The sequence below is a fragment of the Larus michahellis genome, chromosome 1 (assembly GCF_964199755.1).
Source record: "Larus michahellis chromosome 1, bLarMic1.1, whole genome shotgun sequence".
Taxonomy (NCBI): domain Eukaryota; kingdom Metazoa; phylum Chordata; class Aves; order Charadriiformes; family Laridae; genus Larus; species Larus michahellis.
This window is the reverse complement of record NC_133896.1, coordinates 156,371,441-156,393,051: the sequence shown is the minus strand read 5'-3', so window position 1 is coordinate 156,393,051 and position 21,611 is coordinate 156,371,441. Positions and strand designations below refer to the sequence as shown.

General features: G+C 37.2%; 1 protein-coding gene across 3 annotated transcripts in view; it reads left to right on the top strand.

Annotated features, from left to right (window-relative positions):
• The window catches only part of TFDP1 (transcription factor Dp-1), a 55,093-nt gene extending 39,355 nt beyond the window's left edge, over positions 1-15,738 (top strand). For 2 of the 3 annotated variants that reach the window (XM_074560852.1, XM_074560842.1), the window contains exons 5-12: positions 1,041-1,162; positions 2,451-2,616; positions 2,812-2,958; positions 6,541-6,609; positions 8,175-8,326; positions 9,113-9,279; positions 9,883-9,964; positions 14,400-15,738. In XM_074560852.1, the coding sequence (XP_074416953.1) occupies positions 1,041-1,162; positions 2,451-2,616; positions 2,812-2,958; positions 6,541-6,609; positions 8,175-8,326; positions 9,113-9,279; positions 9,883-9,964; positions 14,400-14,547 (1,053 nt within the window). In that variant the 3' untranslated portion in view covers positions 14,548-15,738. The remainder of the gene's footprint in view (positions 1-1,040; positions 1,163-2,450; positions 2,617-2,811; positions 2,959-6,540; positions 6,610-8,174; positions 8,327-9,112; positions 9,280-9,882; positions 9,965-14,399) is intronic. The other variant, XM_074560861.1, reaches the window with a different exon arrangement.
• Positions 15,739-21,611: the final 5,873 nt, after the last annotated feature.

The window sequence follows — 21,611 nt, the reverse complement described above, 5'->3', positions numbered from 1 at the left end:
TGAGTATGCACTTGTAACATGTTCAGAATGGAATGATTTTGGCTAAATTGGTCTCACTCGCTGCAGTGATAAAGTTGGCCCTTACTCTTTCTCACCTCTAACATACTTGTATTTTGGTTTTGACTCTGTAGTGATAGAGACTGACTGCAGGAGAGAATTTGGCCTTTCTTGCAACAGCTCTGCATTTTCTCTCTGCTTTTACTGATTTTTCAGATCTTCTAATTTCATATGTTAATGTTTTAACTGTTATTTACTGTAACTTTATACATAGTTTGGTAGGGTTGGGGTTTTTCCTCCTTTTTTCCCTTTTTCTTTTGTGGGGGAGAGGGCATGTGTATTTTGATCTTGTCTAAGTTAGTGTTGAACAGTGTTAAGAAATCCAGCAAGCATGAAAAGTTCATTTAAGAAGGATGAAACATAAATTACTTGGGGAGTGCTCTAACTATATAATCTGTAGTCTGAAGTTTTTCGTGCTAGTGTGTATAAATTCAATGCATCTAATAGAAGTAGGTAGGGAAAAAAGTACTAGTGTTGTTTTGATAATCACAGAATCTTCATGGTTGGAAAGGACCTTTGAGATCGAGTCCAACCAAACAACCTACAATTTCTGCCAGATCCAACCAAACAACCTACAATTTCTGCCACCAGAGCATGCCCTGAAGTGCCAAATCTACACGTTTCTTAAATACCTGTAGGGATGGTGACTCAACCACCTCCCTGGGCAGGCTGTTCCAGTGCCTGACTCCTCTGTCAGTAAAGTAATTCTTCCTAATATCTAATCTAAACCTCCCCTGCCACAACTTCAGACCATTTCCTCTGGTCCTGTCATTATTCACCTGGGAGAAGAGGCCAACACCCACCTCTCTCCAACCTCCTTTCAGGTAGTTGTAGAGGGCAATGAAGCCTCCCCTCAGCCTCCTCTTCTCCAAACTAAACATGCCCAGCTCCGCCAGCTTCTTCTCATCACTTGAATCGTATAGCATATGAATATCTTGCAATACTTAGCGATCATTTTCCAAATTACTTTGTCTTTATTGTAGGTTATCGGTACACCTCAGAGACCTTCAGCGCAAAATACTATCCTGGTAGGAAGTCCACATACACCTAACACACATTTTGTATCACAGAACCAGACTGCAGATTCTTCGCCGTGGTCTGCTGGGTGAGCAAAGTAGAAATTTTAATTAATAAATTGTCTGGAATTATATAAATTGTTTGGAACTTTTGCTCTAAATGTTCGCTGTGATAGCATGCATACTCTTCAGGCTAGCAGTGTGAGAGAGACTTGAAGAGCGCTTCAACATTAAAAATGTAATGTATTAAAGTTGTGAGTAGTCACACAAGAATGAATACCCCCTCATTTGTCGTAAAAGGAACTAGAATATTTTCTGTGAACTCTGACAGATATTGTCACGTTACTTATATTTAGACAATTTAGCTCCTAAAAGGACACAGGAATTCATCTGAGTCGAATCAGTTTTTAATTTGGCATCTCTGTTTTGCTGGTGTATTTCCAAAAAAAGACAGTACAATTCAGATTGAAAAAGTGTATCCTGAAGTATCATTTGAAATAAGAATGTAGTCCTTATTGGGAAAAAGTATTAGATACAATCAATGCATTCTTTTGGTGTCTTTTCTCATAAGCTGGATTTTAAGGCTCTCTTGTTAAATATAGTTGCTTTAAGACTAAATTTGTCATCAGTGTCTTGTTACACATAAAATAGATTTCTACTTTGGAATCATACAGTAAAACGAGATGTAGAGAATTGAGAGGTCCCGTTGCTGATACTAATTTTATTAATATTTACATTTTTCCTCAAGTTACAAGGAACTTTTTATTTAAAAGATATGCAGACAGCTTTGTTGTACTTCTTCTATCTTGTAACTTTGAAGTTTTCATAGCAACTTCATATACTGTATAACTTCAAACTGTATTTTAGTAATAGTGTAATTTATAGTGAGTGCAGCCAGTATCAGACTTCATCTGTTCAGTCAGTATCCGATACTGAGTAGAAAAATGCTTAATAAATCTATTTTTTTGTGGCCAAACCAGATGGGATATTGAATTAAAAAAAATTACTTTCTGTAATTCACTTTCCATATTTTAGCATTTATCCCCCCACCCCTTCTTGTCTAGAAGATTTGAAGGTTTTCTTTATTGACTGCTTCAAGAAATATCCCTATTGTTAACTTACTATCTGCTACTGGAGCTAGCAGAGTTGCCAAAAGAATGAATTTGTACTGTATTTCAGCATCAACATATTAGAATTGTTAATTATTATAAATCGTAGGGGGAAAAAAATTATAGGAAAAAATGTTGGGAGGGGGTGAGAAACAGAACAAAAGAGAAGGCTTGTTTTTTTTACAGCAGTGTGCCTGTATTTGAAAAAGAGACATTAAATATTCCAAAGTTCAAATCTTCTTAAAACATATATTATACGTATATTTAGGAAGCGGAACAAAAAAGGAGAGAAGAATGGCAAGGGTTTACGTCATTTCTCTATGAAGGTTTGTGAGAAGGTACAAAGAAAAGGAACCACCTCATACAATGAGGTGGCAGACGAGTTGGTTGCAGAATTCAGTACCACTGATAATCACATTTCACCAAATGAATCAGTAAGTATATGGGAGGTCAATTACATGTGAACTGAATGGGGGAAGAGAAATTTCTTTTGAGACTTTTGTATTTCTTTTCCTACTGCTAAATGAAACAGTTCAGACATTACCTGAGTTTACCCATTTACTGTAATAGATTTATTTTCAAATATTTTTGTCACAGGTATGTTTTTGATTAATGCACTATGTCTACAGCAGGCTTATGACCAGAAGAATATTAGACGACGTGTCTATGATGCCTTAAATGTCCTTATGGCCATGAACATTATCTCTAAGGAGAAGAAGGAAATTAAATGGATTGGTCTACCTACTAACTCGGCTCAGGAATGTCAGAATTTAGAGGTATATGTATTAGGAAGTCCACAATGGCTTTGTGTTTGAGTAAATGTTCACAGCTTTAATGTGTTCTGATATGAGATGTGCATGTCGTCTTCTGAGATAGCGAGGTAGAATAGTATGGTCCCTTTTGACTCTTCTTATTTTACTTGTATTTGCAGAACGCATGTGTAAACTTCCAGATTGCTTAAATATATATTTTTTTTAATTCTTTTATGTCAAAAATACAGCTCTGTCACAGCTTTTACAGTATATGTGAAATGGTTCTGAGTGGAAGTTAATCAAACTGAAAGATTAATGTGTATTTCCAACATTGCAGTAGTGGTGCTCAAGAGTCAGGCAGATTGTTTTCTTCGGATGTCAGACAAATAATATATCTGTTGCTAGATGTTGCATGTAGACAAGTATCTATATATGCATTGTTCTTTCTTTGTTGCTGCAGGTCTTATGTATTTCTGACATTTGTTTAACATGAACATGTCAGACTTTTTTACTGCATGTCTTGGGTAAGAAGTAAAATGTTTTATACTGAAAGGCATTAGTAAGTTCTGGCAGGATTATTTATTTTTTAGTATCCTGAGATTGCAGGATAATAAGTTACCAAGGTTTACTGAAGTCAATTCACTTTATCAGAAAAGAATAAATGCAAAGTCTCATTCTAAATAAGTCTAAATTCCCTTCAGCAGGACTGAAAAATCAGTGTAGAAGCTGACAAATTGGAAAAAATGCTTTGAAATCTATCTACAAAGGGCTAATTCTACAGAGATTTTTGTTTCATACTGATAATTGATTTTCCAATAGTACTGTAATTGCTATTTAGATGAAGAAAATAGAAGGTATCTAGTCAATCTGACTTTTATTTAAATATTTATCATCTCAAGTGAAAATTACTAGTTAAGGTAAGAGGGTGATAATTGGGGCAGGAATAGTTGGGTGAGGATGGAAGGTGCAGTGGATTGAAGACGACAGTGCTATGTGCTGAATAGGGCACCAGCTAGCTGGAGAGATTTTAAAAGTAGATCTCTCTGGATTTATCTTACAAAGTATGGCATTGCCAGTAATGTTGAAGCAAAAGAAAAAGAAGTGTGGCTTATTTGGCTGAGTTTGATTTCATGATTGATAACGTCCTAAAGAAGAGTATGGGATAGTATTGGTACTGAAGTAAAAAAAGCAACTTAGAATGCAATAATGCACGGTGAAGGGTCATGCATTTAGGATGGGAACAGTGATAGCTTCTGATACCAAGGTGAGAACTTTTTAACTGGATGTCACAAGAGAAGGAAAGAGTTCTGTTAACTGTTGAATAATTGAGCCACAAGTATAATATAGTCTTGGAAATAACAAAAATCGTAAGATGTGTTGAGCTTACTTACGGAAATTGCAGGATTCTCCCCCATTATTGCTTTCTGAGTATTTTAGCTCCTGTTTCTGCAAGCTCTATTGACATTTAAATTATTAGTGACATTACCTGACAAGTTTTGCAATAAGATTCTTTTTAATGAGTTTGTGGAGGCCTAATGTTTAATTTGTGACATTGTCAAGCCTAATAACCTTTTTTTTTTTTTTTTTTTTTTTGCTATTCCATCTGATATTGCTTAGCTTCACCCTTAAACTGCTGAAAAACCAAGACAAATAGTTTATAAAGGAACATAGGAGTTTGAGGGGTTCCCCATCAAGTATTTAATATTTTAAGTCTTTTTAAACTGTATATTGTGTGTAAATTATAATGTTAGGTTTGGTAGAATGTGTCCTATAATGCAAAAAGAGGGTGTGGGGCAGTTAATAAGGTCTATATCTTGTAGTAATATGGAAAGCAATGTAGTTTGCATGTAGTGATAGGAAAATATCTCAGGTGAATTGCGGTAAGTTTTGGGGGTGGTGGTGATTTGACTTAATTTCTAATGCTAAACTATAAGATTTGGTCCCACCTTTTTTTTTTTTTTTAATATAACACCATGCCTTTTGGCAGTTTTTTCAACTGTGTACACTTCTGTTTTCTTTTTTTTTTTTTTTTTTCACCAAAAACAGAGAACTGCATTCATGTGAATTTTTAACTCCAGTCATTTTCTTGTTAGTTGCTTATTTTAAGGTCCTAAGAACAAAAGTTGATGTTCATGCTGGAGGTCTGTCTATCCAGTATCTTGCCTGACAGTAGTAGTTACCTAGGAAGGAGGATAAGATTAGAGAAAGTATTTAGTGATGTTTTGTCGTGTAACTTGTGGTTCAGGCATACTTGAGGCAGATACAGTATCCTTCTATTTAATAGCCCTCAGTTAACTTTTCTTCCACAAATTTTTATGTTGTACAAAGTTTGCTTTTAATATTGAGTCATTTGTGGCAGCGAGTTTCAGGTGCATTAGAAGCTTCATGTGAAATAACTTTTGTTTGGTTTTGAACATTCTATATTTAGTTGACATCCTCTGATTTTTTTGGGTGGGGGATTGGAAGTGGTGGTGACCTGGGCATTCCTTAGTCACTTTCTCTATCCTATTCATGGTTTTCCAGGTACCTCCCATGTTCTCCCCATTATTTCATTATCCTTTCTTTAGAGTCCTAGTTTATTCCCTTGTATTGAATCTGCTCTGTACCATCAATTATACTGATTGCTCTTTTGTATGATCTTTTTGAAATGGGAACACCAGACCTACAGAATTCAAGATGTAAACATTCTGGTTCATATGCTGATGTAGTGATAATTTCTATTTTGTTCTTTGTTCCTTGCCTAATAATTCAAATTTTTGGCTGCTGTGGTGTACTGAGCTGATGGTTTTGGTAGATACTGTGATTTAAGATCTCTACTGAATGTCATTTTATTTCTAAAATATGCATGGATGGGATTGTTTTCTCACACATACCACATTACATTTACCAAAACTAATTTTGATGATGTAATCACTCAATGCTGCATGACACTTTGAGCATGCTTTATGATGAGCTCTCTTTTCACTATGCCAGGTAACCCAGCATGGTCAGCAGATTCTGCCACCTTGCTGTTCATCCCCTTATTCTGATCCTCTATAATTTGAATAACAGTCTGTAAATTAAGTACTTGGGGGAATCTGCTGGTGAGCTTCCTCCACTGAGAAAGCTGTTTATTTCCTACCATTTTGTTTCCTGTCTTCTATGTTGTTATTTAGTATGTATTTAATACTGTGAGGACTTAACCTTGGGCTTCATAGCAGCTTCATTTCTTTAAGCATCTTTGATGAATCTTCTCCAATACCTTCATTACCAGTAGACTACATAAAAGTGGATCCTTCTGGTCTAGACGCTCGTTGTGTCCTTGAGAGAATTTGGATAATTCTTTGAGGCATAACTTCTGTTTGCAAAGATGTTTTCACCCTCTCCCTGATATATTGCACTTTATTGCCCAGTGTTCTAATTCTGCTCTTTGTTACAGTTTCCATCAGTAGTTACTCATGTGAGTCTTGATAGTTAGATCTCTAAATTATCTGCAGAACACTAATAATTGACATCATATGTCCTACTTCCAGTTCTCTGGTATTGAAATGATTTTAAGGGGAGAAAATGTTGATATAAAATGCTACTTAAAGCCAACAAACTAACCAATCCTTTTTCTGTCTTCAGGTGGAGAAACAGAAAAGACTTGAAAGAATAAAGCAAAAACAGTCTCAACTACAAGAACTCATTCTACAGGTACAGTCAAGGTACTCTTGTCTATAGGGCAAGGTAACTTATATCTGTATTCCTGTTGCTTTATCCCAGTGAGGTATGGGAAACTTCTAAGAAGACTAGAGGTGAATTTTAGGGTAAGGCATATGCAGTTTTAATTTAGCACTGTAGTTTAGCTGGGACCATGCTCTTGGCCATTGCTATTGGGGAAGCCAGCCGCCTTCCATGAGTTATGATGAATTCTTTTGCAGTTTCAAGTATGTTTAAACAGGATTTATGCTGACGGGAGCTGTAATTGATACTGTACCCTCTGAATTTTCCAATTCAGTTCTCGTATTTGGAATGTTTTTCTGTGTTACAGTCCATAGATAAAATTATGTGACAGATAGAGGTCATCTCTCATAATGCCCTGTTTCTTGCCTTTCTGGAATGTTGCTGCCCCTGCTGTATAAGCGGCTTAACCGCTGTGAAAATTGCTGAACTCCTTCCCAGATTTCCCTTAGTACGCTGGGGGAAGCTGTAGTCTATCCCCTAAGTCACTGTCCTGGTAGTTTACTGGAATGTATCCCTTAGTAGTTGCATTAGGAAGAAATTCTTTACTGTGAGGGTGGTGAGGCACTGGAACAGGTTGCCCAGAGAAGCTGTGGATGCCTCATCCCTGAAAGTGTTCACAATCAGGCTGGATGGGGCTTTGAGCAGCCTGGTCTAGTGGGAGGTGTCCCTGCCCATGGCAGGGGGGTTGGAATTAGATGATCTTTAAAGGTCCCTTCCTACCTGAACCATTCTGTGATTACCTACGCAGCAGGAATGAGAATGTCGGGGAAGATACGCAGAAAGTATGTACAGACAGCTGTGGGACAGCATCTCTGTGTGATTTTTATCAGCCTCTATGTTGGCTTTGGAATTTGTTTTTAATTCCTGTCTGTTTCATTTGATTCCATTACCAGAAAAATAGTATTACTTAATTTGGTGGCCTACTGTAAGTTTTGTTGCTTGAATTTCCATAGTTAACTTGAGTTTTTAGTTCTTACAATTGCTAATCTTTAAAATATGAACATTCCATTCTGAAAACCAGTTTTGGTAAGATGTGAGAGTAAAGTCACTAATCTTAGCTGAGCAATTCAGAATCCTAATGTCAAACATTGAAATCCCAAGCGTTAACTGTTTTTTCACATAATTTCAGCAAAAATACGATATTAATCATTCAGCTGTTCTTGTGGAGTGCAGTACCTAGCAGGGAGTAGTAAACAAAGTGGAAGTAGGATGCTATATGAAAATTCTTTTTTCCAGTCATTGTTATCTCTTTATTCTGCCAAGGATCTGTCCAAAGAGCTGTCCTGATGTAGTTACTAGATTGTGCATTTTTTTTTCCTCAGTTAAGTTTTACTGTGTTGTTTTTTTCAATACTATCGTTTGTGTCACTTCCTGCATCTTAACATGCAGGGGCATGGTGAACACTGTCATTTTCCGCATTTAGTTGCGGCAACTACTGCTGGTATTCTTTATCTGAGGGATTTTTATTTTTTTTTTTGTTAACAGGATCTTAGAAGGTTTAATTCATACTTTCATATCACTATTGCTTTTTCTAGCAAATTGCCTTCAAGAACCTCGTTCAGCGAAACCGTCAAGCAGAACAACAGGCAAATCGACCGCCACCTTCCAATTCTGTCATCCATTTGCCATTTATCATTGTGAACACCAGCAAGAAGACAGTGATTGACTGCAGTATTTCAAATGACAAGTGAGTTAATGAAGTTTTCTGTCTGCCTTTTGGTATAGCTATGAGTTTTATGGCCATGCTAAAGTGTTCATCTAGATTTGTTAAAAATTAAATACACATAAATTCAATTGTGCCTTTTGTAGACTGAGAACATGTATTTCAGACAGGTAAAACTTAGTCATGTTGAATAGAAACAGGGTTTTATAGAGCTTTTTAATAAATAGAATAATTGCATTCACATTTAATAACTTATTTTAGACTTACTACCTAGAGTTGTTAGAAGCAAAGTAAAGAAGCTCTGCTGAAGTTTTGTATCATAACTTACCAAGTAGTGTTTTCCTTTGGCTTTAACATGATGAAATGCAGCCAGCGGAATTGAAAATGGATTTTGCTTTCAGGATTGCTGTTCTCTACTTTTGGTTCAAAAAGCTACGTTTCTCATCTGCTAAATAAAAGCTTGAATATATCAGTGGTTTCTCCTTACACTATTGACTTACTAGAAAAGCTTAAAAACATGAAAAAAAAATTACACAGTAGGCAGAGGAATGGGAGTAAAGAAAAAAATTCTCAAACATACAAAATATTTAATTTAAACTCTGTATCTATTAAACCTGTTAATGATTTATGTGGTGTGTATAATTACAGTTTTAGTTGCTTGCTATCAAATACGTAAATCTTGAAAAATGTGATTGCTTAGTGTGATGTGTCGCTAACACTGTGTCTTAAGCTTTTGAAATGCTGCAATTCCTTAAACTGGAAAGGTAGTTAAAGCAATTGAAACTAATTGAGACATTTTTTCCTCTCCAGGTTTGAATATCTATTTAATTTTGACAATACTTTTGAAATTCATGATGATATAGAAGTACTAAAACGAATGGGAATGGCTTGTGGGCTAGAATCTGGAAGTTGTTCAGCAGAGGACCTAAAAATTGCAAGGAGTTTGGTTCCTAAAGCTCTGGAACCATATGTGACAGGTTAGTTACTCCAAGAAGAGTTGTTTTGTTTTCCTCCTTATTACGGGACTTGAGGAAAAAACATGAAAATATCTAGACTCAATTAATTTCCACTGGTTTGCGTTGAAGATTTCCAGCAAATTCTCAAATATGTGTGCTTTTTGGTGTACCTTAGGGAACAAATAACGTAGAGTTTCATAGAGAATGGGCTGTTGCTCTTTGCACAACCATATTGTGCATTCTAGCACACAAGTAGATCTTTGCAGTGTGCAGTTCTTTTAAGAGGACAGTATTTATAGTAGATTCACCTGCAAAGGCAAAAGGTATGAAGTGCAAACATGGTCATGGCTTTATTTCATATTGTTTTATCATTTTCATTATATGAGAATACTGAAGACATCTGACTTGCTTACTTTAAAATGGTTTTTTAATGTATTTTGAAATTTTGCTGCTGCGCTAGCTTCTTGGGTTTTAATTATGCTATTTTGGTTATAGTACATCAATATATTTTGTTGGTTTGGTTGCAAGACTCCTTTTCTGGACTTTAAAAAGATTAAGCATTTCCACTGAATTAGATGAGTGTGTTTTGAAGTATTCTTGAAATACATACTGTTTGTTTTGCAGAAATGGCTCAGGGATCAATCAGCAGTGTATATGTCACATCTTCATCAGGTTCTGCATCAAATGGCACAAGATTTTCAGCCAGGTGAGATGAAATTATCAGCTAGTTTTTAATATCTGTGATCATCAAAGAAACTTAATTAGAGATCAAATACTTCATTAAACAAGTTCTGTTGTGATTAAATACGGTGCAGGTATGTGTTTAAGTTTATTCTCAGTCATCACTTTTGCTTAAGTAGTGGTGGTTCTGACCAGTGTCATTAAAGAGATCTTGTCCTGTGTAGTGGAAAAGAAATTTATTAGACTGGTGTTAATCTTGAAATTTTTGTTTAGTTTTCAGTTTGTGACAAGAAAATGGATACTTCCCTAAAGATGTAATATGGGCAAGATTCTCCCTTGGTCATTAGTGTTTAGCTTAAAAATGGGTTTGGTCTTTGGGTTTTAAACAGCATCAGAAGCTGGTAGAGTGATAAACTATAACTTGTATTTAACTTTTTGTGGACATCTGTCATTTCTGAACTTAACTATTATTTTTCTCTTGCTATATAAGACACTTTCCCTTATATAGTCACTACTTCGTAGTTTCTTGCTGTTGCACTAACCAAAAAGATGTCCTTTTGTGAGCTCAAGTAAATTGTAAAATGAGTCAAATATCATTGAAATGTTTAACATTGTTAACAAATATATTAATTGAGCAAGGTGATGAGTTGAACAAATTATCTGCAAGAGTGTTCATTTTCTACCAGCTGATTCTGTTGTGTCCAGAAACAGCCTTGTCTGAAAAGCTAGTTAAATTTCTGTTGTACGTGTAACGCAACTAATCCAATCTGGGCAATTTTAGAATTTCAGAATGCTTTGGGTTGGAAGGGATCTTCAAAGATCGTCTAGTCCACCCCACATGCCATGGGCAGGGACACCTGCCACTAGACGAGATTGCTCAAAGTCCCATCCCACCTGACCTTGAACACTTCCAGGGATGGGACATCCACAGCTTCTCTGGGCAACCTGTTCCAGTGTCTCACTACCCTCAGAGTAAAAAATTCCTTCTGTATATCCTATCTAAACCTACCATTTTTCTGTTTAAAAACATTGCCCCTTGTGTGTCATTGCAGGCTCTGATAAAACATCTTTCTCCATATTTCTCATAAGCTCCCTTGAAGTACTTAAAGGACACAATAAGGTCTTCTCGGAGCCTTCTCTTCTCCATGCTGAACAGCCGCAGCGCTCTCAGCCTTTCTTCATAGGAGAGGTCTTCCATCCCTCTGATCATTTTTGTGGCCCTCCTTTGGACCTGCTCCAGCAGGTCCTTGTATTTCCTGTGCTGAGGGTTCCAGAGCTGGAGACAGTACTCCAGGCGGGGTCTCACAACAGTGGAGTAGAGGGGCAGAATCACTTCCCTCCACCTGCCGGCCACGCTTCTTTTGATGCAGCCCAGGATGCGATTGGCTTTCTGGGCTGCAAGTGCACATTGCTGGCTCGTGTCCAATTTTTCATCCACCAGTATTCCCAAATCCTTCTCCACAGGGCTGCTGTCCATCCATTCATCCCCCATTCGGTACTGGTACCAGGGATGGTCCTGACTCATGTGCAGGAACTTGCACTTGGCCTTGTTGAACTTCATGAGGTTTGCATGGACCCACTCCTCAAGTCTGTCAAGGTCCCTCTGGGTGGTATCCCTTCCCTCAAGCGTATCAACTCCACCACTCAGCTTGGTGTCATCCACAAACCTGCTGAGGGTGCACTCAATCCCACTGTTTGGCATTACTGAAGATATTAAGTAGTATTGGTCCTAGTACGGGCCCTTGAGGGACACCACTCATTGCTGGTTTCCATTTGGACATTGAACTGTTGACTGTAACTCTTTGGTCATGGCCATCCAGCCAGTTTCTTACCCGTCAAATAGTCCCTCCATCAAACTTGTATCTCTCCAATTTAGAGGTAAAATGTTGGGAGGGAAGCACAGGTAGATTATTTCTGTAGCTCTTCCCTTGTTCACTGATGCATTCACTCCATCATAGAAGGCCACTAGATTAGTCAGGCACAGTTTACCCTTGGTGAAGCCGTGTTGGCTGTCCCTGATCACCTCCACATCTTCCATACACTTCAGCATAACTTCCGGGAGCATCTGTTCCATCATTTTAGCGGGCACTGAGGCGAGGCTGGAGAGGAGAAGGCAAGTTATAGATTACTTTGGCTCTTTACATAATAATGACTGATGTATGTCGGAATTACTGGCAGGCTCTGCCTTGTAAATTATTTGGGAAATTGCTATACCAGTGAAATACTTAAGGAAGTCCTAATTTGTGTTTAAAGACAAAAAACCTGTATTGATGGGATTTCTTTAGATGAGGAAATACAGCTTTAGTCTTGTTCTCTGAAGACAATCTTCTGGCAGCTTTTTCTCACCCATCTGCCTTCCATCAGAGTTGGAAGGAGGTCCTTTTGAAGGTACAGTATCTAGCTTACTTAATGTAATCACATTTTTAAAGCAATCCTTTTTTTAAAAAAACCACACTTTTGTAGATGACAGGCTTACTCAAATGCAAAGCAAAAAAAAAAAAAGGAAATAACTTGCAAGGGAAACAGTTAAGCTCAGGGATGTGCAGGACTAGCAATGATGAGGAGCGTGGTTTATGCTTCAGCCCATTCCTGCTGCCCAAAAAAGTGTGGGGAATTCTGCCTGTTTTGTGCTAGGGAACTGAAGCTTGAGTGAGAATACTGCCAAAATACTTTAGAGAAGCAGAACATAAACTCTTCTGTTTTCGCTAAGGTTCCTTCTGTGATAACGAGCATGGTGTTGGTGAAGAAGAGCCCATGTATTTTTCAGACTTGAAAATTTGAATGGGCCACTACTAGCCAGAGGCCAGTAGAAAACCAGAGACTGGCTGTGGTTCATTATCTTGGTGGGAAGCACAAGAGCTCCTACCACTTCTGTTTCTTAGGAGGCTGGAAAAGGAGAGTGACAAATTATGTTTAATTATAGTACATACATGGCAATAGGGAACTACAAGATGCGTAGCTTTTCTGGTACCAAAAATTGCTGCCAAGGCAAATAAAGGCTGTAAATTTATTTAGCAAGCTCTCTAAAGAAAGTCTGCAGAAGACTGAAGATGCTGCTGCCAATGCCTCTGTCCCAGTTTCGTTGTTGTACTAGGATAGTCAGGTTATGCAATCCAGTTCCATTTTTATCAAAAAGAGGGGAGACAGGTTTTTGGGTTTGGACTTCCAAAGTTCACAGGACCACAAGAATAATCTCCACTTATTTTTCTTCGTTTTTGAAACTGCTTCTACAGATAATTATGGAGAACCTGTTATAAGTCATCTGATGACAGCTAGACTGGTATCGTAGTATCTTCCTTTTGAATAAGTGTGTGGAACAGCAGAAACTCTTCAAAGTGTCTTACTGGATATGTTTCCTTTGTGAGCTTCTAGGGTGTGCCCCTGCAATTTCATTTTGTGTGGAGGTAGACCCTGTTGAATTAGCTCTATACAACAACAATCTGTATAATTGATGAAGTGCGTTAGCTGGATTAAAAAACAACTAGCAAGCGTATTTTTGAAAGCAGTTTTTTAATGATTAATGTCTTTCAAGTTGGAGATACTATTTCTGTGATTTTTAGGAAAACATTTTCTCAAGAATTGTGGCTAAGTTTAATGGTTTATCAAACTATTGAGAAAGTAAATGATAAAAAATTGGCAAAATAGCAAGTAATAATGGAGGCAGGAATGTTCTGGCTCTATTAAAATAAAATACTTTCGGGTACAGTTAATTCATCTAGGAACCAGACATTTCAGGCCACATCTACAATGTGTGTGCATATTTTGGTGGGGAAAATCCCAACATTAAAGTTAGAAAGTGGATACTCTCTGAATGTACTTGATGATCCAGGAGGTGGATTTTCAGTGTAGGGATACTCTTACAGAGGGAAAAATAGAAGATGCCAGAGATATTGTTTGGTTTCTGTTTGGTTTGTTGGGTTTTTTTTAGTTAGAAAAGAAAAGCATAATGAGAAGAAAAAAATTTCAAGTTAAAAATACAGCACATGTAGCAATGATAGTTTGCCATGTAATAACAAGGAATTAAGGAGAAGCTATTAATTCCTCGATTTTCCAAGTCTTTGAATCCAGATTAGTAGTTCTGAAAGACATGATTCACTCATGATGCAAGTGTCCAGTGCTACATGAAAATATTAAAGGGCTTAGATAGGTGTGTAGACTTAACATTAAATGTACTTTAGAAGAAACCTGGAAGGCATGCTTCTAAGGCACCTGTGAAAGGATTCAATCTTTATATTAAACCTAAAGCAAGAACCATTTCAAAGTTACTTCAACTGTTTCTGTTTTTGAGAAACAACTTGGACATATGTTAAAGACAGTTTATAAAGCAGCAATGGCAGATTCATTAAAGGAATGGAACAGATATATGATTATATTTAAGAGCACGGTAAACTGGGAAGTACCATTAAGGAATGCCAACTGGTCTGTTGGGTTTTTCTGGTTTATTTTTTTTTTTTCCCCAGTGACTTTTCCAATGGTGGAGATGGGATGTTGGCTACAAGTTCCAATGGATCTCAGTACAGTGGCTCCAGAGTTGAAACACCAGTTTCTTATGTTGGGGATGACGATGACGACGACGATGATTTTAATGAAAATGACGATGACGACTGATGCCCTTTGCTTGTAGACTATTTTTTTGTTAAAATTCAGCAAGCTTCAGGAATAAATTGTACTAGGGAGAAGTGTCTCAAATTACTTTGCCCCATCCCTCAAGAAGAATATTGGTAAGCAGTTCTGAGTTTAGAAATTGCACCTCTGATAAGCAAACAAGGATTGTTTTATGTAGGATATTTTTAAATGTGGTGTGGATGTGTGTTTTTGATACCAGTGTGTTAATGCAGAGCCTTTATTTACTCTTGTTTTAGGGGTTTTTGGTTTGTTGGTTGTTTTTTGTTTGGTTGGGTTTTTTTTACTTGAAGGAAAATGGATTTTGCCCCAAATGTTCTTGCGAAGTTTGCTAAAGAAAATGTAGACACATCATTGAGAAATAAAATACTATCCTTCTGTGGAAAATGAATACACTGAATGGCAATTTATTTGGAGTGTATTTTGATTATGCCACTTTTTGAGGGATAGTGAGCTAATGTAGTAGTGTTTTTTGTTAATCACGCAGTGTCCAAAGAACCAAACAAGAAAGATACGTCCTACTTTTTTACATGTTAAATTCCAGAAATGTTGTTGTGAAGTTATTTTCCCTTAAATTATATCTAACATTATGATTCCATCAAGTTTATATACTTTTCACTGTATGTTGGGACATATGAATTACAAAGTTTTTGGCAAATGTTTACTGCCAGTTGGTGCAGCTATATAAAATGTCTTGAAGGTTTGGAATGATTTATTGCTTATGGTAAAATTTGCCTGATTTCTTACAGGCAGACTTTGGAAACTTTTTATTATATAGTTGTTTACATACTTATAAGTCTATCATATAAAGACATGTACTGAAACAAATGTTTGTATTTGTTTCATAAGCATCTTCCTGTAATCTATTATAAAGTTGAAATTAAATATAGAGAATGTTTTAAGTTTTTTAACTCAAAATTTGTCAATCATTTTTAATAGTTCATTTTTATAAAAGGAATTTCAGGGCAGGTGGTAGTCTTTTTAAATTTATTCACAAACAATTAACTGCACAAATACTGTCAGCTGCCTATTCTAAGACAGTAGTCTTTTTATTGAAACACAAATAAACTTTTCTGTAATATTTTATGGAATATAAAGAGACTATAATTGTTTGACTTGTTTAACCTTGGCACTGTTAGTTTTTATTAATAAAACGCGCATGGGCATTTTTAACAAGCTCTGTGGTTTTTCTAATTTTAGGGTTATTTTAGAACATTTCACTTCCTCTCGTCACAAGACCTGGTGTTAACTGTCTCAGGATACTGCATTTACGCTACAGAGGGCCCAGATTTTTTGCTTTGATTTAGTGATTTGTCGTTATAGCTCTTGGTAACTTACGATGCAAAAAGCAATATCTTACCCTGTAGACTCTCTTCTTTCACATCTCCTTATTTCAATCATGTTGCTCCCCAGCATGTCAGGCCAATCTTAGTACTCCGATCCAGCTTCTCTGTTTAAAATCCCACACTTAGTCTCCTAACTTTTTTCATTTCATATTCCTCAGTCCTGGCTTTCCATCATACATTCCCGTGTCCTCAGAACAGGTCTTCAGCTACTTTCCATGTACTTCCACCTTAAGCCTTTTTGTTAGATCACCTCCTCTGCTCTCTCCGGAAAGCGTAGGTTACTGAACTACCTCAGTCACTTGCAGGCTGTTACCAGAGGCAGGATTTGTTGCTTCCACAAACTCCAGGGAGTTGCTGCAAAGACAATTTACAGTCTTAATTACTGCGCAGTCTGTGGTAATGGCTCCTGGATGCACTTAGACTCTGTGGTAAATACGAAATGTTACGTTCGTTGATTTTTTTTTTAATTTTTTTTTTTTCCTCTGAGGTATTATGCCTTGGCAAATCTTCTGTAGTAAGGGTATGTGCGTGCTTACTACTGAACAGCTGATACACAGTGAACGTTTTCTAATTGTATCAAACCTTGTTATAATATGAGTGGACCAAGCAAATGACTTCATTTTATGGGCCTGGGAAAACCAGTTTTGCGGGGGTATGAATTGAATGCTTTGCTTCCTACTGATGGATGTCATACTTGGCAGTGCTAATGCTAGAAGCAAGGTTCTTGGCACAGTTGAGTCAGCTGATTCAAATTATCTTTGCTGTTGAATGGCAGTTTTATCTGTAGAGTCCAACAGTAGTTACCAAGGAACTTTTGACAGTCCAAGGGGATTATTCTAGTTTTCCCTTATGTTCTAGATCTCCAGTGTATAACCTGAGATTTACCTGAAAAGAGTGAGTACAGGGATGTTCAGTAAGGAAGGCTGAAAGCATCCGACAGTTTTCTTTTGGTTCTTATCAGTGGAATAGACCTCAGATGAGACAAGGTCAAGGTGGGAGTGAAAGTGTGGCAAAACATAACATTTCAAAAGATGTTACTTTGCTTGCTTTTGGTTGCTGATGAATCTCTGAAATGGAATTTGAGAGTTTAAACAAGCAGCATTGGAATGGTTTGGGGGAATGAATTATATTATATTTATGGTTAGACTTGATCTTAAAGGTCTTTTCCAACCTAAATGATTCTGATTCTGTGTAACCTTTGTTTCAGGAGAGCTTTCTAGTAAAGGCAACAATCAATAACAAGAGAAGGCCTATTGACTTTTTAATTACTTGCTAGATTTCAGGCAGTTACCTGGTCTAGTGCTTAGCTGGAGGAGGAAAAAAAAAAAAAAGGAAAAGAAATCATTGGGGAGGTAGGAGGTGGAAATGAGGAAAGGAGACTTAAAGAAGTAGGAGGAGGAGGAAGAAAAAGAACAGATTGAAACTTAAGGTCTCTACAGAGAAGAAGGTGTAAGTTGGAAAGAAGTAATGAGAAAACAAGAGCAGTCTAGTCAAAGACTAAAAAAAGACTAGTAGTAGAAACTTCATTTAAAAAAAAGGCAGAGAAATCATAGAATGTACGTAATAATGTCAGGCATGAAAAGAACTGCAAAGTGGGAGATAACTTTAAGCTATGTGATTTTGATCTCCAAAAAGGGTGGTATCACAGATACATATGGAAAAGGAAGATCAAAAGCAGGAACAGAATGTAAGAGGAAATCACAGACAGGAAATTGTTGAGGAAATCTGTGGAAGTAAAAAATATTGTAAGGAGACAGAAGCTGGAATTCAGTTTAAGAAAGATTAAATGGCTGTAAAAGTAATTAGAGTGGTAATAAGGGCTCAGTTTGGGGTAAAACATGACAGGGAAGGGATGTACTGTTACTCCTTTAATTTGTCAGCACTCTTTTGTGATCTGAAGAAGAGGAATAGTTGTGAAGTGTATATTTATATCTCTGAAATGATCCTGCAGAAAAATGCTGTGAACAGTGTGCATCTTTTGCTGTTTTTCTAAAAGTTATACTGAGCTTTGAAAGACTGTCTCTCTATTTTGACATGTATAACAAATTAAGAAGGATTGTTTCAAAAGTAGAGTGTTTTGCTTTTCCTGTAAGGATTTGCTTGTCTTAACGAAAGAAAAGCAATTATGACTTCGGAAACTTTTTTTTCCTCAATCTTCCTTCAATGGAAAGCAGCTATTGCAGAGAAGAAAAATAAATAGTAGGGTACCAGACCTTGAAGATGACCGTTTATGAAATTGTTCATGGAAGGAGGTAACCATCACAAGATAAGCATGGATTGTGGAGGGTTACCAAGATGCTCAGGGAGCTAGAGCAGTTACTGTATGAGGAGAGGCTGAGGGAGAGGGGCTTGTTCAGCCTGAAGAAGAGGTGGCCTCAAGAGACCTAGTGGCAGCCTTCCAGTACTGCGAAAAGGTTATTGCAAAGGTGGAGTCAGTCCACAGTGGGGCATGGTGGGAGGATGAGAGACAACACACACAAGCTGAAACAAGAGTGTTTCCAGCTTGGGTTGAGGAAGAACTTGGGATGGTGAAGCTGTGGAACAGGTTGCCCAGAGAGGTTGTGCTGACTCCATCCTTAGGGTTTTCGAGACCAGACAGGATAAAAGCCCTGAGCAATGTAGCATCTGACCTCACAGCTGACCATGCTTTGAGCAGGGATTGGACTAGAGATAACCCGAGGTGCCTTCCCACCTGAAGTACCATATGGATCCCATAAGAGAGGAAAAGAAAACACATTAGAAAATACCACATAGCAGTATCATGAACAGACTAACAGGTGGGTCATCTGACTTGCCTGCGTACCAAAGGCTCAATAGAAAAAGAATGGAAGCTCAGCTCATCTTCAGAAGCCGTCAGAAGTTGCCAAACTCCGACGATGGAAAAAGTAGTTAGATGAGCGGGTAGAAGTGAAGACTTGTCTTTAAGATGAGATTTCTAAGAAGCAGAAATATAGCTGATGCTGAGAGCACAATGCAGAAGGGCAGCAACTGACATGCACAGGCGTTTCCTACTTCCAACATTTGGTTACGCTGCTGATTATCATCTGGCGTGATGACAGTTGTCACCTAGATGCATCTGCCTCTCCCTTGGTTGGAGAGCTGCTGTCCCCAGAGAGACATTCAAAGTACGTCAACACTAACAAGTGAAACATTAACCAGAGAAAATCATGATTATTGATTCACAGCTTTACTGTGATAAAGACAGAATGTTGTGATGTGGCAGAGAATAAAGGAGAGAGACTGATGTTAATCAAAAATCAGCCATGTGATATCTTTACAAGTGCTTTTCTTCGTTCTGCTATGGCCTCTTGTTTGTTAAGTTTTTGGATGCTTTGAACAGGTTGAAATCCAAACTTATGTTCAAAGATTTGACTTCTTTTAACATGTCACTGTGTGCACATTGTGGTACATTGCTGTAAATAGGAGGGCTGGTCATAGCAGAATGGAAAGTTTCTGCGTTGTAGCATGTTAAGACAGCGAAGTTGCAGCCTTTGGGCAAGGTTCATGTTCTTTTATCATGTAAACTTGAGAGAATTCATTAAAAATAAAGCAGAACATCAAGCACATGCTTGAAGCTTAACTCTCTTAAAACAGGCAGCCCAGGTAATTTGTGCTAGGTAGAGTGGATCTCTACATTTCTGATGCTGATTTTTAATGAACCTTGAAATAATGAGTAAGTTCTTACAGACTCAAATAATGCTAGAGTGCCAATTTTCAAAGTGATGTGAGGAAGTGCCATCCAAGTGTGGTCTAGACAGCCTGAGATCAGCCCTGGACCTCATAATAGAAAAACTGTTGAAAGAAACAGCTAAAAGAAAACTAAGAGCCTGGAAGGTTAATTATTAATGACAGAGTAGGTCTTACCAAATGAATATGGGAAGAGATTGCAACTTTTTAGCTGATTAAGGGAACGATGGATATGTTTCGGCATCTTTAAGCCTTTTCTTTTTCGTTGCATTCTGATTTTAAATACCTATTTTACAATATTAACAGATTGTATGTTAAACGGTTACAAACTCTTTACTGCTGAATCAAAAATAGTTTCTGTGGCATTATCGCTGACTGAATAATAGCTGCATCAAGTAAGATTGTACTTCTATTTAACCTCTTCTTCAATAACCCAGAAGAAAATGAAAAGACATTTTGAAGTGATACTGGTTAGAAAAGTAAACAATGAAAAGGACAGATGAATGTGGATTGCTTAGCAAGCATAGCATGTCCAAAAAATGTTATGGTTAAACTACATGACTTTGGAACAAAGAGTTGTCCCATGGCAGGGGGTTGGAACTAGGTGATCTTTAAGGTCCCTTCCAACTCTGACCATTCTATTCAATGATAATTCAAGCCACACTTACAGGAGGTAAGACTATATGCCGAGAATGTAGGCTCCTAAAAATGATCTGGGTGTCAAGGCGGACAAGAACTGCACGTGTCTCCTACACTGTGTTCTGAGGAGCCAGCTAGTCTGATTTTGGATGTATAGGTAAAACTAATAGTGGATTAGAAGGTGATGTTACATCCAAATATATATAGTGAGAGCAACAGTGAGCAGCTACATACTTGCTGGCGTCATCATTTAAAAAGGGTATTGGAAAAATTGGGAAAGACTCAGTTATTTGATACCTAAGGTCAAGATCATTTAATAAGACATTTAAGGAGCTCCATTTTGGTTTATTAAAAAAAAAAAAGGAGAAATTACAGGTCAGACAAAAAGATACCATTTTAACAGCCTTATTGATATCAGAGAGAAAGGTGACGCAAGATTTAAGGACTGGAACTTGGAATCAGAATAATTAAAATTAGTTATCTAGTTAATAAAGATGGTAATAAACCCATGGAACATATTTTGATTGGAATGGTAGAATTCCCACATTGGTAACAGCAGGACTGCACGTAAATCCATGCATTAATGATGAAGTGGTTATCCCAAGCGTCTCTCCAGAATTCCCTTCTTTCTCATTTTAGACCAAGTGAGAGAGTAGTAGTGGGATCCTAAAAAGGGAATTTTCAGCTCAGTTTTTGCTCTTAACAGAATGAGAAGTGCCATGCGTCTGTTGTTATCACTCTGGTATCATGAAAAAGAAATGGAAAGAAGTGAACAATCTTTGTACCCAGTAAGGGAGAATTTTTCAAGTTAAATTGAGGGAAAGAAAAGGACACCTGTTCTTTCATGCATGTTTTTATTTTATATTAAACAAGATGGTCGTGTTTGAGCTTGAACTTTTGTATCTGAAAGAAATGAAGCGGTGAAGGGAGTATATGTGCAAAGCATAAAATATTTTCTGTAAGCCTTATTGATGCAGCTGTTATTCTACATCCAATTACTGAAAGTAGCACATGGTTAGACGGTTTTATTTGCTGCAGAATCAATCTCTGCCCGACTTTTATTACAGGTAAGAGATTAAAACCAGTTATATGAAATGATGAGAGGAATTCCCAAGTGCAATAGCAATGACATCATGAGAGACCATTAAGCAAAGATTTAATTATTAATCTATAGTACTTGGCAATTCTGAAAAGTAGAGTGTGAATGTTTTGAACTTGCTACATAGTCATAGCACAAAAAGCCCTTTAAGCATCAAGGAGCTTGTATTCGGTGTTTTTCTGCACTCTCTTAATTTTTCCTCATCATTTTTGATAATAGACGTTAGGACCTTATACTTCAATAAGGTTGTATAAATTTGTATAAACATTCCTAAGTTG